A 16,589-nucleotide genomic window follows, 5' to 3' on the forward strand; every position below is an offset into this window, starting at 1 on the left:
ATGCATCCGCAAGTCAGCGAAAACATCGGTAACATCGAGTAACATCGGAACCGTTCGCACAAACTGCTAAACTTCCTGCCGCCATCTAGACATCTGCCAGCGTATATAGTCGCAGGGGCTTAATTATGCACACCCCTGTAACGGCGTTCAAACGTACAGGCATACCTGCGTTCCACCGACCACCACCCCCTCTCCACCCCGAAACGGTCACTTCGTGTCAATCACTCTGTGAAGACTCTGCTTGCTCACTGCGATCGCTTCACAACTGCAGCGGCCGGTTCGCACACTGCAATGCATATGCATGCGCAGAATCCAAACATCGGTCAGCTGTGTGCGAACACAGCCGTGCGATCCGTGCTGAATCAGGCCCATGGTTCAAACTGAGTCAGACTCCCTTCAGACAGTGGCGCCGACCCGGATTATTGGCACTTGGAGATGACATCAACTCCAAGCGCTGGGAAATCTGGAACCCCCAATGCTTTTAAACGGGGCCCGGTTCGGATGACCCGGGTTACCCCGTTTATACTGCAGGGTTATGAGTGAGTCTGATTGGTTGCAAACATTAAAAACATACAGATTTATGCCACTACAAGCTGCCGCAGCTGGATTTTAAAAGTCACTTTGCAGCACATTGAACACAAAATACAGAATGCTTGGCACTCAGGCCCGTATTCAATTTGAGGTCGAAAAGTCCGGATCCGCGATACTTTTTCGCCGATGATGTCATTTTCGCCTGTTTTGCTTTTACTCAGTATTCAAATTGAAAGACTTTCCGCCTAGGCGGAAAGTCAATGCAATGTACTAGGCGAAAAAGTTTTGCCTACGAATAGCAGGCGGAAAAAAGTGCAGAATTGGGGTATTGGGGTGCAACGTTGCAGGAACCCCCGTTCAGCCTACAGTCCCCCAAAGGTAAACTGTGTCAAAAAAAAAAAAAAAAAACAACACTTAAGGACACCCCAAAAAATGACTTTTAAAAAGGGTGTGAAAAAAAGATGTTGGGGGACAAAGATAAAAAATAGCGAACTTGACTCTGGGGGGGCCCAAGTATGCCCCAGGTGTTTTTTTGATTGCAGGTGCTTGCGGAAGGTGGATTTTTCATAATTTTTTCAACTGTACTTTAGCAACTTTTAAATATGCTGACCCCCATTTTCAAGTACCCCAAATTTGCTGGGATAAGTTATTTTCTGCAAAAAAAATTCCTGAATACTATTCTGCATCACGTATAGAAAAACGCTATTTAGCAGCTATTGAGCCTATTTAAAAACACCAAATACCTTCAGCAAGCCAAATCGGGGGGTACCATAGGGAACCCCCATGTCAGAGCATCTTTTGGGGGGTGTCAGGCTGATTTCCCCAAATCTGACAGTAATTTCCGCCTGTTCAAGTTTCGCCGGGTTCCGTTTTCGCCTACTTTCAAATTGAATACGGGGATACGCGGGTACGCGGGCGATACTTTTCCGCCTGCAAAACAGGCGAAGTAGGCGAAAAGTCCCGGAGGCGAAATTGTATCGCGGCTCGGCTCACATTGAATATGTTGGGCAAGAGGAAGCCATCAAAAAATAATAATAAAATTTTATATTTGTACATTTTAGTTGCTCCGTGACTCTGAAGAGGTCGCAAAAAAAAAAAATTAAACTTTTTCCCTGCCAACGCATTTTGCGATTACGATTGCAACCAGCTCAGATAGCGCCCCAGTCATCATCATACAGTAGGTGCACAATACTGTCAGAAATTAAACACAAAATGCTGTTCATGAAGAATTGTAAATTCAATATTGTCATAAGCTCCAATCATTAACCAGTAACAGGGTAAGTAGACATCACTAGAGTCAGGGGACTGCTGCCCATTACATATCAGCTGCATAAGTGCCATTTACCTGCTGCCTGGCTCTCTCTATGTACTCCAGGGGGGCTTTCCCCATCTCTAAGGCGACCCCCAGCCAGGGGATCCAGCCCCGCAAGCAGGGGGGACGCGGGTGGCTCTGGCCTCCCCTAGAGAGGAGGCTTCTCGCCAGCAGCCCGGCCAGCAGGGCCAGCAGGACCCCCAGCACGGGGAAGGGGACAGACAGCAGCTCCAGCATCGTCTCCCGCCAGCCAGCTGCAGCAGCAGACTGGCACCTGGCTGTCACACCACACGGGGGCGGGCCAGGGACTGACAGCTGGTGACGTCACACATAGAGGGCGTGGCCACGGGAGGGAGTGACAGAAGAGCAGAGCGTGCTGGTTGCCAAGGGCATCTCCTTGGCTGGCTGCCCACCTTGCCCGGCTACGCTGATTGGTTGGCCGCAAGCTGAGATCGCGGCCCAACCAATCAGAGAGGCCTCGTAAGTGTCGTGTGCGGCAACTGAGTGCACAAGGCTGTGTGTGTCCCCTCCTCCTGTCTCTGCAGCTCACTCATAATAATGTACAATCATCATCACAATGTCAGGAATCAGGATAGGTAGACGTCTCACGTGTGCTGGAATCTAATAGCTGTGGGAGAAGCACAGACAGTACATGCACTTTGTAATCTGTCCTATCTAACCCAAATATTACTTTACTTAGGGCCTGATTCAGACCCGGACGCTATTTGCATTCGCTCGCTGGCTAAAAGGGGCCGGTTATTTAAATCATGTGCTCGCACTTTGTCGCGTAAAGCCGCCCACTAAGTAATAGCGAGCGGCCACACTATGCGCTCGCACCTGTATAAAGACGCCCCTTTGCCACTCGCAACACACGTCGTCTCTGGCAGTTGTAGGATTAATCGGGAACATCGAGAGCCATCGGAGCTGCTCGCAGCGCTTGTGGTAGCCTTTTCCCACCACAACATTGCGAGCAGTTCTGGCTAAAATACATTCCAGTCACGTGTGTAATGACGCTACTTTGCTAATTATGCACACCCATTAAACGCCGTTCTGACGGTCGGGCAAACCTGCGTTCGCACATCCACACCCCCGTTTTCAAGCACCTTCCCCTGTTAGCACCCACAAACGGCACTCAAAATAGCGGCCCGACTGCGGCCTACGGGCGAGCACTTTCCCATCGCAATGACTGGTTCGCGCACGCACATTGCGACTCATACGCATGCGCAGATTGTGAAAAATCGCTCAGTGCGAGTGAATGCAGCATAGCGTCCGGGTCTGAATCAGGCCCTTAGTTCTAACTTTGTGATTGGTTAACTATAGATAGATAGAGATACGTGGTATATAATATAAGTAACCACAAATAAAAATACATGATGATCTGGAAACACTGTATATAGTTATATACCCTGCCCATTATGTTCTCTGTATGCCCAATGCATGTCTGATAATTGCAGTAAATAACCCAGGGTTACGCAGTTCAAGCGATTGTTAACCATTGTGCGGTCGACCCGACATTTCAACCCTGGTCATGAGAAGATGCAGTGTGAATGGGTCGATGCGACCCGGGTCTCGTTCGCTGCATAGGACGAACCCGGATGAAAGGGGTATAAAGGTGGCGTTAACAGTCGGGTCAAGCTCTGAAAATGTTGTTTTTACAAACTTTCTAAATTGGTGAAATAGAGAATTATGGGTACTCAGCTGCAGTGGTGGCTCCAGAGGTGGGGCTACAGCACAGTCCAAATTTCCAATAGGGAAGCCACACCAACTGCCTTCGAGTCCTTGCCGACGATGTTAGGCAGCGTTTGGAGTGGCAGTTGGTGTGGCTCCCCTATTGGAATTTCAGACTGCGCTGCAGCCTCACCTCTGGAGCCACCACTGCTCAGCTGAATGTAGAAGAGCTTATATCTCCTTTATTCAGGCCTTGCTAAATAGCCTCAAAAAGGCACCTTAAACATGCAAACACAGCCATGTCCACGTGATGTTGGCATAATAAAGAGGCTCTCTATTCCGCAATGGAACTTCAACCAGGGCCAACATTACCATTAGGTGAAACTAGTTAGAGGGAGACTAAACGGGATGCGTTTATGATGCCGGCGGTCGCTATGCCGATAGCCGGCATCTCCACTGCAGAATCCCGGCGAGGGTTAGTTAACCTACGCCGTGAGACCGGCGCCCGGTATCCCGATCGAAGGGATGCCGGGCGCCGAGCGCGGACAGCCGCAGGGGGGGGTTAGGTTTAGGGTTCTGGGGGGGAGGACCTAGGGTTAGGCACCCCCCCCGGAGGTTAGGTTTAGGCTAGGGGGAGGCGATTGCCTTGGCATGCAATCGCCTGCCTTGCTGGGCGTACCTTAGATTTCCATACACTGGGAGCGAGCGAATGCATCTAGCGAGCGGGTCTGCATGAGATCCATAGTTCCCTACTTCCCTTTGAGGTGTGGATTGGGGCTGGGGGCACAGGGATCAACCGCGGGGGACTTAGGTCTAGATGGCGGGGAAAGGGGGGTTTAGGTTTAGGCACTTAGAGGGGGGATTAGGGTTAGGCACAGGGGGGGAGGTTAGGGTTAGGCACCCCTAAGGGAGGGTTAGGGAGTAGATTAGGTTAGTTGATACTTACTTGTAGACGATCGGGATTTCCATCCACGTCGGGCTGGCGCTGCTGGGATTTGAACCATGCAGCCGCTGGTATAACATATGTATTCCAACTAACACTTAGGGGGAGATGTAACAAGCCTTGGAGAGAGCTTAAAGTGGCCCAAAGCAACCAGTCAGCTTCTGTCATTTCAAAGACTGTGCTAGATAAATGTCAGAAGTTGTTTGGTTGTTTTGGGCATCATCTCCATTTTATCCCTCTCCAAGGCTTGATACATCTCCCCCTGAGTAATGTAACTCATCCAGTGTTCTTACTGCCTCAGCGATGCCCCTGCACTGAGCACCAGCTACAGACATAAAGAAGAAGCCGCCAGAAGCTTCTTACATGTGGAGATGCCGACTGCTGCGCCTCCATGTCAGTGACGCTTGGAGGGAGGAGCTTGGCTATGGCATCAGAGCCTAGTACCAGAGCCGTAACTAGACTTTTTGGTGCCCTGTGCCAGAAAGAGCATCGGCGCCCCCTCATTTTTCAAAGGGACATAATGCACCCAAAAAAGGGCCATGGCCTCATGGGGAAGGGCCAGGGAAGAGATAGGAGAGACCAGGAGATGCTGGGGATGAAATAAGAGGAAGCTACAAGCAAGAATGATAATAAACACAAATTTGATAGGTCCAAACAGCGCCCCCTGCCCTGTGGTGCCCTGTGCGATGGAACCGGCCGCACTACCCTAGCTATGGCCCTGCCTAGTACCACACTTCCAGTCTGAGGAACCAAGGATGCTGCCCCCACCTCCCAAGGTATGAGCAGTGGGGATAACAGCACAACGCATGATGGGGGCCTCGAATCTGAGTGGGGTCGCAAAATCTAGAGCGCTTCCAAGGTTTGTCTTCAACAATGCCATTACAATAGATTCGCAGTTGTCCAATGGATCTGAGGATTTGTGTCTTGGATGGAAAAAAAATATACAGAAAGAGAATTGAGGAGGTCAAGTACAAGGTGAGTCAGGGAAAATCAGTCATGACTGTAATAACTGTCATAGCCTGGTACTAGTTTCAGATTATGCGGGGAACCCCAGGCTGGACATGGGCACCCTACTTCCCGCATTACGGCATTAGCAATAACCAGCCCAGGCCGTGAGCACTCGAGCACAGGAGCTGATTCAGACCCGCTCGCTAGGAAGCGATCGCTCGTAGCTGGCCGATATTTGCAATCTGCGCATGCGAACCATTGCAAAAGATCGGGAAGCGTTCGCTCGCCCAGCATAGATAGCCCAGTTGAATGAATGACAGGAGAGGCCGTTTGTGGTGGGTGGTAACAAGGACAGGCCACTAGAAACGGGGGTGTGGAGGTACGAACGCAGGCGTGCCTGAGTGTTTCAATGCCGTTTCAGAGGCGTGCATAATTAACAAGCAGCGTCATTGTACACGTCACCTGGTTGTATTTCACACTGAAGTGATGGCAGTGCTTGCGGCAAGATATAGTCAACCTCAAGCGATGCGAGCACATCCGATGGTGCTCGATGTACCAATGTTTTCATGCACTTCCATGAGATGACGTGCGCATGTGGGTGTCTTATGCAGGGGCTGGCTGGCAACTTTTAGCCTGGGGGGCAAGTCCAAGGCACTGGCCCATAAGTAACGGCGCATCCTTAAATGGAGGTGTATGTGTACAATAGAGCTGCTAACATACATATGTGTACGTGTAAAATAGGCTATTTGACACGAACACTTATGTATGTCAGCAGCGCTATTTTACACGTACACTTATGTATGTCAGCAGCGCTATTTTACATGTACACATATGTATGTCAGCAGCGCTATTTTACACGTACACTTATGTATGTCAGCAGCGCTATTTTACATGTACACTTATGTATGTCAGCAGCGCTATTTTACATGTACACTTATGTATGTCAGCAGCGCTATTTTACACGAACACTCATGTATGTCAGCAGCGCTATTTTCCACGAACACTCATGTATGTCAGCAGCGCTATTTTACACGAACACTTATGTATGTCAGCAGCGCTATTTTACACGAACACTTATGTATGTCAGCAGCGCTATTTTACACGAACACTCATGTATGTCAGCAGCGCTATTTTACACGAACACTTATGTATGTCAGCAGCGCTATTTTACACATACACTTATGTATGTTAGCAGCGCTATTTTAAACAGCGCTGCTAACATACAAAAGTATAAGTGTAAAATAGCGCTGGTTAAGGCGCATTTGTCACTTTTGCAGCACCTTGTACATATTCCCCAACGGTCAGTGTAGAGAAATATTACATACAAGAAATCCCTCCCACCATATTTTTATTTCAAAAGAAAAATAAGAGTATAAAATCCATACTAAACATACACTTACCGGTACCTTTATTTCTTCTTTGTTTTTCTCTGTTTTTCTCTCTCCACTTTCATAGCAGCGTACCCCATAGCAGCGTACCCCATAGCAGATGCCCCATAGCAGCAGATTCCCCATAGCAGCATACCCCATAGCATCGTACCCCATAGCATCGTACCCCATAGCAGCGTATCCCATAGCAGATTCCCCATAGCAGCGTACCCCATAGCAGCGTACCCCATAGCAGATTCCCCATAGCAGCATACCCCATAGCATCGTACCCCATAGCATCGTACCCCATAGCAGCGTACCCCATAGCAGATTCCCCATAGCAGCGTACCCCATAGCATCGTACCCCATAGCAGATGCCCCATAGCAGCGTACCCCATAGCAGCGTACCCCATAGCAGATTCCCCATAGCAGCGTACCCCATAGCAGCGTACCCCATAGCAGATGCCCCATAGCAGCGTACCCCATAGCAGCGTACCCCATAGCATATTCCCCATAGCAGCAGATTCCCCATAGAGGCATACCCCATAGCTGCTGCCCTGCGAGTCCATCGAAACCACCCCACCACCGCCAACCTCCCCCTGCAGCCGCTGCCGCTTGTTATGTATGGCTGGCGCCGCCTATGCGCGACGCCGACAGGCCCATAACCACCACCACCACCCTCCCTTCCTCCCCCTGCAGCCGCTGCCGCTCGTTATGTACGGCCGGCGCCGCCTATGCGCGACGCCGACGGGACGGCCGGGGTTGGTGCCTTGTTTATTATGTACCTACAGGGCTTCCGTAGCCCTGTAGTACAAACCAGAAGAGCACGTGACTGCGGCTGCCTCCGACAGTTAAAGTCGGAACGCAGCCGCGGCGGAAACCCCTGAGCTGCACACTGGTCCAACTCCTCCACAGCCGATTGCAAGGAGGAGGTGGGCGGCCCACGATGCATGCTAATAGAGCGGCACCCTGCCCCCCGGCCCAGTCCGCCACTGGTCTTATGAATGGCTAGTGGGCGTACTAATGCCTTGGCATGCAATCGCCTGCCTTGCTGGGCGTACCTTAGATTTGCATACACTGGGAGCGAGCGAATGCATCTAGCGAGCGGGTCTGCATGAGATCCATAGTTCCCTACTTCCCTTTGAGGTGTGGATTGGGGCTGGGGGCACAGGGATCAAACAAATACAACAGATACACCTGTGTTTCAATTATGTAGTGAGGACCATTCTGTACTCAACACTTGTGCCCTTCCCGACTCTGTCCCCCCTCTCTAAGCATAAGGAGATTTAAGTGTAAGATATGGATGACAATTGAGATACATATTTTATGCACTAAAATGGGACTTGCAACTATACAGGATGAGCCCTACAGAGTGCAAATTACACCAGATGAAGAAGCAGATGTACAACACAGTATATCAAACGCTTTCTAAGCACTGGTAGTGGTAACAGCGATAGTACCCTAAGGCCTCATACTGATTGATGCAAATGACCTGCATGTAAACCGCATGTAAATGAATATGACATAAGAAGCAATTGATTGTAGTGATGCCAAACACACTACTGATGTTACTAGCATTTTCCTGCATGGCGGTAACATTGTGTTTGCACTCTATCTATTGTATTTATGTGACATATGATTAGTACAGTACAGGAAAGTGAGAAGATTGAGGCGTTGAAAATCCGCCCCCTATGTCTGGCGTTTTTGAGCAGCCTTGCCTATGGGTCGCATGCAGCGAAAGCAGGGTGGTGGGCATATTCATAGGCTAACCCAGCCTGCTATCCTCTCTCACCCATAATTATGAAATTTAATGCATGTGTATTTACTATATTGGAATTGCGGGATGTTTAAAGTGTGTTTTTATGTGTTTAAGGGGCCCATTTATCAAAGTGTATTTGAGGTATAATCCCCCAAAACACCCGTTTTCAGGGGTTTACCTCAAATACTAAGTATCCCCCGTATGTATTAAGAAGGGAACGCAGCAGGTATGATCAGGTGTGATCCCTCCATTACCGCTGGCAGCCGCCTCCCCCTTAGGTTTCTATGGGGGATGCGATGCTGCCAAATTTACCAATATCCGGAATGCGATGCATTCCAGATATTGGCCCCCGCAGCTAACGCCATCTGAAGGTGCCCATCTGCTGCGACATTCGTATAAAACGATGCATTCCACCTCTGAATCAGGCCCTGTATGTACCACCTTAGACACCACACAGAACGCCTGCCGCAATTAATGAAAGCTATATACCAATGTTATGGTTTGTTTACTGTATATAGAAATAAGTAATGCATGTTATGCATCAGATAAAGGGATGTCACGCCATCTATCATATGTAATGATTCATTATCATAATAACAGGTGATCTTATAAGTACTGAAAATTGAGTTTTTATGGATTTTGTAGTTATTATTATTAGTAATTATATTTATAATGATAGTAGTAGCATACTATATAATCATGTCATTGGTAACAGTGATTTATTACTGCACTCGGGTCCCTGCTGCTGATTACAGCACCATGATGGCCCATACACAGGGGAGGGAGCTGCTGAACTACATTTCCCACCGTCCTCCCCCAGCCCAGTGACAGACGAGAGCCGCCTCCGTGCCGTGGCCCATGTGGGCCGCATGTACCAGGGGCTGCTGGGTGTCAGTGAACAGTGTCCCTGGGCTCCTGAGCATGTCACCCGCGGGCGGCACTGTGCCGGACAGATGGCCCCGGGTCAGCAAGTTCCTCCTGTCCGCCTGTGCAGCCAGTGTGGCCGAGCTAGGTACAGAGCCTGTGTCCTTGTGTCTCTGCTACTATGGGCAATACTGATTTTATATTTATTACTGATTATGTATAGCACAAGTCACTCCCAAAGCTGCAGGGGAACTATAAGTACCAGCGTGCCTGTCATTTCCAACCACTGTGGCTGGCATGCAGGCGGCTGGGGGAGAGCCGCAGGACCCCTGCCTTCCATAAAGTATTCTCTGTGAATAATATTATCATTTGTGTCACTGATTTGTGATGTGTGGAACTTCTGCCATTGCTGTGATTATTGCACCTTCAGTAGACAACGGATTTGGTATATGAGGTCGACAGTGGCCTTGTCAACCTCCATAATGTCGACATGTTTATGTCGACAGTGATGAAATCTCAACATGGTCACAAAGTCGACAATCCAGTTTTGAGTTATGCCTAACGCTAACCCTATCCTAATCTCAAAACCTAATGCTAACGTCGACATTGTCACTGTCGGCATGTTAAAATGTTGGTCCTATTGATACTTCCCAGATGTCGACTTTTAATTCATGTCAACATTATGACTGTCAGGATAGTAAATGTCGACATTATAACTGCATTACTGACACAACATGGTAGGCTGCAGCTGTTCATATATAGAGATCAGATATTACACCCAGCATATATAATAAGAGAATTGACCGTGTGCAACTATTCCCTCATGCAGAATAATAGAGAACTGAGAACTACATGGTTCTGAGCATTTGCCCGCACACACAGACGATGGCACCCCGAGTGGAAGTCCCCATTTACAGTTGACCATAAGTTAATTAGCAAGCCGTAATTTTGTACCTTTGGTCTCCCTGCGTTTGCGTCCAGTTGAGTAAGTATTTTGTGTTGCACTTACTGGCCCTTGGCTTTGAAAAGGTGGATCAGGGATCTGCAAGCTCAGCACATCCCTGGTTTTATAAAATCCGGTGTCCGGCCAGGTAGTCGACATTCAAAATGACGAGATACAGAATATCAACAGGTTCTGAAAGTTGACAGTAAGAATGTAGACATGGATGTTGACAACCAATTAGATTAACATTGTTAAAATGTCGAAACGTTCAAAATGTCGACATTTAACATGTGGACACCAGAATGTTGACTTTTTTTTTTTATTATTTGTATATTTAGGGATAGGCTAAAATAAGCAAAAACCATGCGTCGACATTCTGGCGTCGATATGTTAAATATTGACATTTACCCATGTCGATTCAATTGTATGTCGACATGTTGGTTGTCGACTAAACGTCCATATCGACCTTCTTAATGTCGATTACCCATACCACACCCATAAAATCTTAGCTTCATTTTTGTAATGAGCCCATTGAGTAAATGACATGCAGTGCAGTATACCCTCTGATTTGCAGTGCTGGGAGCGCTGTGTCTGTGCGATTTTTATTATTTGTTATATAAACAACCACAGTGATAATTAGTTGGGAAGGGACGGTTCTCAGAAGGGATTACATGCAGGAAGGATAATACCGTTTAGCAATGAGAAGTGTATCGGAATAATTATGTGGGTTTGTCTAGGAGAGGATAATATACTAATAACCCGTTTAAATGTTCAATTATGAAAATAATTGTTGTGTACTGTAAGGGCAGCCCCGGTTAGTGTTGTCGTCTCTCCCTTCGTTAGCATTTAGTTGGGGGGGGGGTCCTATATCTTCATATGCCATCTTAACTATTTACTGACTGGTGATCTTGCTCCAGACACCATAAATTGCTATTATTGGCATTTAATAAAAGAGGTGGACAGGGTTAACTGTACAGTATGAGGTAATTCCCTGGTGACGTGTACAATTTTGCACTTTGGTAAATGACCTTTAGTTCATTTTGAAATTCTAGTGAAACCACATGAGTATGTTTGACGCTAGTGTTTGAAGCTCACTCGCAGTGACCTATAGACTCCACGTTGCGTTTACTGCCGATCAGAGCATGTGGGCAAAACAAGGTGCGTTCTGAAGACAATTCTGCCTCCACAGTGCTAGTCCAACGCTAGTAACAGTGGTTTTCGGCATATTGACAATAGAAACAATGATATTTGGTGTTTTACTTGTTTACATGCCTTGAACACACTAGCTAAAACTCATGTAATTAACGCCAGTGGGTACGAGGCCTTTATATTTAAAACATTTAGAAATAGGCGGGGCTAGAGCCCACATGTAGTCATTTACTGAGATCAAATGCTTACTGTACATGTCCACACCAATCTGTAGCCAATCAGTTGTACCCCTTTTACACTACAGCTAAAACCCGGGTTATTGCCGGGTTAACCCTGGTTGCTGCTAGGTGTATGGGGCAAGGGTTGGATTCCAGGATCTAGTGACCTGGCATTCCAACCCAGGTAGTTTGCATGGTTTTACACGGCAATGACCCGTGTAACCCTGCAGTGTAAACGGGTAACCTGGGTCGTCAGACCCGAGTCCCGTTTACAGGATGGAGAGTTTCGGATTTTCCGGCGCTTGGAGATGATGTCATCTCCAAGCACCGGCAGCACTGCACCTGTGTACAACCCTCCAGTAAGTGCCTAACCCTAACCCTGCAGTAAGTGCCTAATCCTAACCCTCCAGTAAGTGCCTAACCCTAACCCTCCAGTAAGTGCCTAACCCTCCAGTAAGTGCCTAACCCTCCAATAAGTGCCTAACCCTAACCCTCCATTAAGTGCCTAACCCTCCAGTAAGTGCCTAACCCTCCAATAAGTGCCTAACCCTAACCCTCCAGTAAGTGCCTAACCCTAACCCTCCAGTAAGTGCCTAACCCTCCAATAAGTGCCTAACCCTAACCCTCCTGTAAGTGCCTAACCCTCCAGTAAGTGCCTAACCCTAACCCTCCAGTAAGTGCCTAACCCTCCAGTAAGTGCCTATCCCTCCAGTAAGTGCCTATCCCTCCAGTAAGTGCCTAACCCTCCAATAAGTGCCTAACCCTAACCCTCCAGTAAGTGCCTAACCCTAACCCTCCAGTAAGTGCCTAACCTTCCAGTAAGTGCATATCAATAACCCTCCAGTAAGTGCCTATCCCTCCAGTAAGTTCCTATCCCTCCAGTAAGTGCCTAACCCTCCAGTAAGTGCCTAACCCTAACCCTCCAGTAAGTGCCTAACCCTAACCCTCCAGTAAGTGCCTAAGCCTCCAGTAAGTGCCTAACCCTAACCCTCCAGTAAGTGCCTAACCCTCCAGTAAGTGCCTAACCCTAACCCTCCAGTAAGTGCCTAACCCTTCAGTAAGTGCCTAACCTCAACCCTCCAGTAAGTGCCTAACCCTAAAAAAACAAAGAAAGAAACAAAATAAAAACGTGTCAACCATTTTTGGGTCGACCATTTAAATGTCGACCTTTTGTCCCTGTCTACCTATTGACTGTCTACCATTTGGGGACTATCTGGACATTGTCGACCTTTTTAGTGTAGATCTATTGACTGGAGCCCCCAGGCCAACCTGCGTCCAATCAGAGCTTGGTGGTGCCCAAACACCTGCACGATTTCAGGCCGATTGCCCGATTTTCAATGAGTCATAAGATGGAACTTGTGAAAATCGTGTATTATTTTAGTAAGATACGATGTGATGCGCGCTCCCGCAGCTCCTATAATCGGATTGTATGATCAGATGTGCAGCATATCTTGTCCATCGTATCGTGTGCAGATCGTGCCGTTTATTTTGTTCATGCGATCCATCATGCAGCAATTCAAGTCATTTCAATGACTGTTTCCCTTATGAGCCTGTGAGACACAGGATCGATCTTACGACAGATCCTGTGCTAAAGAAAAACATACTGCCGGGGAGCTCCGGGGAATCGTAGGGAAATCGTTTATGAATCGGATCTTATGCTGGTCGTGTAGGTGTATGGGCAACATTAGACTGCTAAAAATGAACCATAGACCCGGCTGCAGTAGTGACTTGTACATTTATATGAAACAATATTGTGTGTTTTTTTCTGAAACCTGTATTTACAATGTTACATTGTATAATTGTACAATAGCGTTGTGAGGGAATGGTGTATGTCAGGGGCCGCCTATTGCTATGACATTCTCTTTATTACCTGTTCACAGTGACATTTCCACTGGATCTCACCAAAACCCGTCTACAGATACAAGGAGAAGCGGCTTTAAAGCAACATGGCGATGGAGGGCACGCCGTGGCGTACAGAGGGATGGTGCGCACAGCAATTGGAATAGCGCAGGAGGAAGGCTTCCTGAAGCTTTGGCAGGGAGCTACGCCTGCGGTCTATCGCCATATTGGTAATGAGTTCCGGGACACATTGGGAAGTCACCCGAAAAATTATTTCTTATTATATCAGTGGGATTTGTTACTTGTTATTACTGTAGTTGTAATATTAGGATGTGTACAGCTAGTATTAAGCCATAAGAGGTAAAGCTGAGATTTACACAGTAATGCCCCAATATAGGCATGATGCCCCTAAGTGCAATTATCACTTACTCCTGTGTATGGACAGCGCTTATTGTGCCGCTCACAATGATCTGTCCGATTAGGAACACTTCTTTCTAGCTTATAACTGTCTTATATTTAACTGCGTATCACGGCACCGTGTGTGTGTATCTGCGTATCACGGCACCGTGTGTGTGTATCTGCGTATCATGGCACCATGTGTGTGTAGATCTGCGTATCACGGCACCGTGTGTGTGTATTTGTGGATCACGGCACTGTGTGTGTGTATTTGTGGATCACGGCACTGTGTGTGCGTGGACATGAGTATCATGGCACCAAGTGTGTGTGGTTCTGCGTATCATGACACCAAGTGTGTCTCTGGATCTGTGGATCACGGCACAGTGTGTGTGTGGATCTAGGTATCACGGCACCATGTATTTCTGTTATATTTCTGTTTACTGGTTATTTTAGAAGTTACAAGCGTTGGCGTGCCAACAGAGGGGGTAGGCTGGACAGAGAGGGGCGGGACCAAGCTGGGGGCGGAGACTGAGGTGACGCAGGTCCGTTACACTAGTCCTAGTGGATCAATATTAATGCTGGGGTCAGCTAGCCAGTCAGATAGCCATGAGGCAAGAGAGACAGTTGGTTCAATGAGTCTCATTAATACGAAAGTACCGTAAATAATTCTAAAATAATGTTGGTTTACCATTTGCGGTAACGTATGAGGATATAGTAGAAGACCTACTTACTAAAGATAAATTAGCTGTGAAACGTTCTATCTGCTGTAATTAAAGTGTAACACAATTTTATTCCTCTTAGTAAGGCACCATTGCAGCTACTGTGCACCACCGTGCTGTCTGTGCACCACCATGCTGTCCACACATAAATTTGGACCCAATTACAGTGTTCTAGTTACTGATGGGCATCTGTCACAGTTTATTGTCTGACATTGGAGAATTGTTAATACTTCCTTGTTTTCCATTATTTTTCTTTTTGTGAATACATCAACTGTGTTGCACACAAGTTCTCCAACGCCGGCTGCAATTGTTTTAAGACATCTTACTCTCGTCCTCCTCTATGGCTGCATGTCGTTCCCCTCCTTATCCCCTTGTGTAGCAGAGCTCCTCACTTGTATCAGTAATGGGCAGCAAGTAACCGGGGTGTAGTCATGTAATCCGTTTCCTTTCCCATGTCGCACAGTGTACTCCGGCGTCCGCATGGTGGTGTACGAGCAGCTTCGAGACTCTGCTCTTGGGAAAGGGGAGGATGAGACTTTTCCTCTGTGGTAGGTGTACAGATATTTCTGTTAATTTTTTATTTGTTCTTTGTTTTTTCATTGAATTGACATCAAAAAGAAAAAAGAGAATGAGGTGTAGTTATGTGGTAAACGTATGGCGAGTAATAATACGCCAACCTTTCCTTACCAAGGTGCCCTCAGGTAAGCAGGACCCTAATGGTGTACAGATGTGTCCTCATATGGGTTGGGTATGAAATCCCGTCTGTCAGGATGCCGCTGGTCATAATACCAGCAGCATCCCGACAGCCAGAATCCCGACACCCATAGGGAAGACAGGTAACTGTTTTCCTAACCCCTACCCTAACCTCCCTCCCCGGTGCCTAACCCTAACCTCCCCCCCTTAATGCCTAAGCCTAACCTCCCCGCACCCTAAACCTAACCACCCCCTCCACGTTGCCAAACCCTAACCCTCCCACTAGTGCCTAACCCTAACCCTGCACCCTAACCTCCCCCTAACACCCCGATACTTACCTTCGGGTTGCCGGCGGTCGGGATACTGGTGCCGGGATTTTGACCTGTCGGGATTTTGGCGCCGGTATTCAGACCGTCGGCATCCCAGACGCCGTGATGCCGACTACATCCCCTTCATACAATGGATGTCTCTTTGTGCAAGACACCTGATGTGAGAAGTTCCGAGAGAAGCCGTGAAAAGCCGCTCACAGTGTACCACAGACGCTAGACTGCGTCTTTAACCGCACAGGAATTTGTTTGACACACGTACAAAGTCGCAGTTGAAGTGGAAAAGCCGTGGCTGCTCGCATCGGAGCCCTTCTTACTGAGATTCAGACTCATTCGCACACTGTACTGTACTGTAGTTCTGTTGCTCCCAGTACATTTATTTATGCAAATGAGATGTACATTGTGAGCAAAAAGACGCTCAGGGCCTGATTCAGAGCCGGACGCTCTGACAGAGCGCTCACTCTGAATCAGGGCCTTCCCTCTGTTTTTTTTGAGCGGCCTCCCCACAGCTATAGCGAGCGGCCAAAAAGATGGGTGTGATGTTCAAGACCATTGCGACCATCGGGCTTGCGACGAGACCCTTGTGGTAGGGTCTCGTTGCCGCAAGCCCTGGAGTGCTTTCGGCTCTATCAGAGCCAAGATCACTCCCACTGACATCACTAGTAATGTCAGTGGGGCCGGCCCCAGACGGTAGGCGTTCCCATGGGAATGCCTCCGTCTGGGCAGCCACGCGGTTTCGGCACGCCCACCAAAGGGGGCGTGCTGTCACTCACCATCGACAGCATGCCCCCTTTGTAGCGAGACCCGGAGCGACGGCTTGGCCGTCGCTATCCGGATCTCGCGCATGCGCACGACGGAGCCGGCTCCCTCTTGCGCATGCGCACTGGGCCAACATCGACCCGCTTGCGAGCACT

The 16,589-nt window shown here is 48.1% G+C and overlaps 2 protein-coding genes across 4 annotated transcripts in view; one reads left to right on the forward strand and one right to left on the reverse strand.

Moving 5' to 3' along the window:
- The window catches only part of CYP39A1 (cytochrome P450 family 39 subfamily A member 1), a 78,783-nt gene extending 76,654 nt beyond the window's left edge, over positions 1 to 2,129 (reverse strand). For both annotated transcript variants that reach the window (XM_088467359.1, XM_088467358.1), the window contains exon 1: positions 1,877 to 2,129. In XM_088467359.1, coding sequence (XP_088323485.1) covers positions 1,877 to 2,080 — 204 coding nt within the window. In that variant the 5' untranslated portion in view covers positions 2,081 to 2,129. The remainder of the gene's footprint in view (positions 1 to 1,876) is intronic.
- A 7,180-nt stretch (positions 2,130 to 9,309) lies between these two features.
- Positions 9,310 to 16,589, forward strand: part of SLC25A27 (solute carrier family 25 member 27) — a 28,320-nt gene continuing 21,040 nt past the window's right edge. The window contains exons 1-3 of one of the 2 annotated variants that reach the window (XR_015877687.1): positions 9,310 to 9,540; positions 13,583 to 13,771; positions 15,120 to 15,204. Coding sequence is in view for 1 of the 2 variants with exons in the window: in XM_088467361.1 (XP_088323487.1) it covers positions 9,387 to 9,540; positions 13,583 to 13,771; positions 15,120 to 15,204 (428 nt within the window). In the remaining variant the exon portion in view is untranslated. The remainder of the gene's footprint in view (positions 9,541 to 13,582; positions 13,772 to 15,119; positions 15,205 to 16,589) is intronic. The other variant, XM_088467361.1, reaches the window with a different exon arrangement.

Source organism: Taudactylus pleione, unplaced genomic scaffold, assembly GCF_031769625.1.
Source record: "Taudactylus pleione unplaced genomic scaffold, aTauple2 ptg000070l, whole genome shotgun sequence".
Taxonomy (NCBI): domain Eukaryota; kingdom Metazoa; phylum Chordata; class Amphibia; order Anura; family Myobatrachidae; genus Taudactylus; species Taudactylus pleione.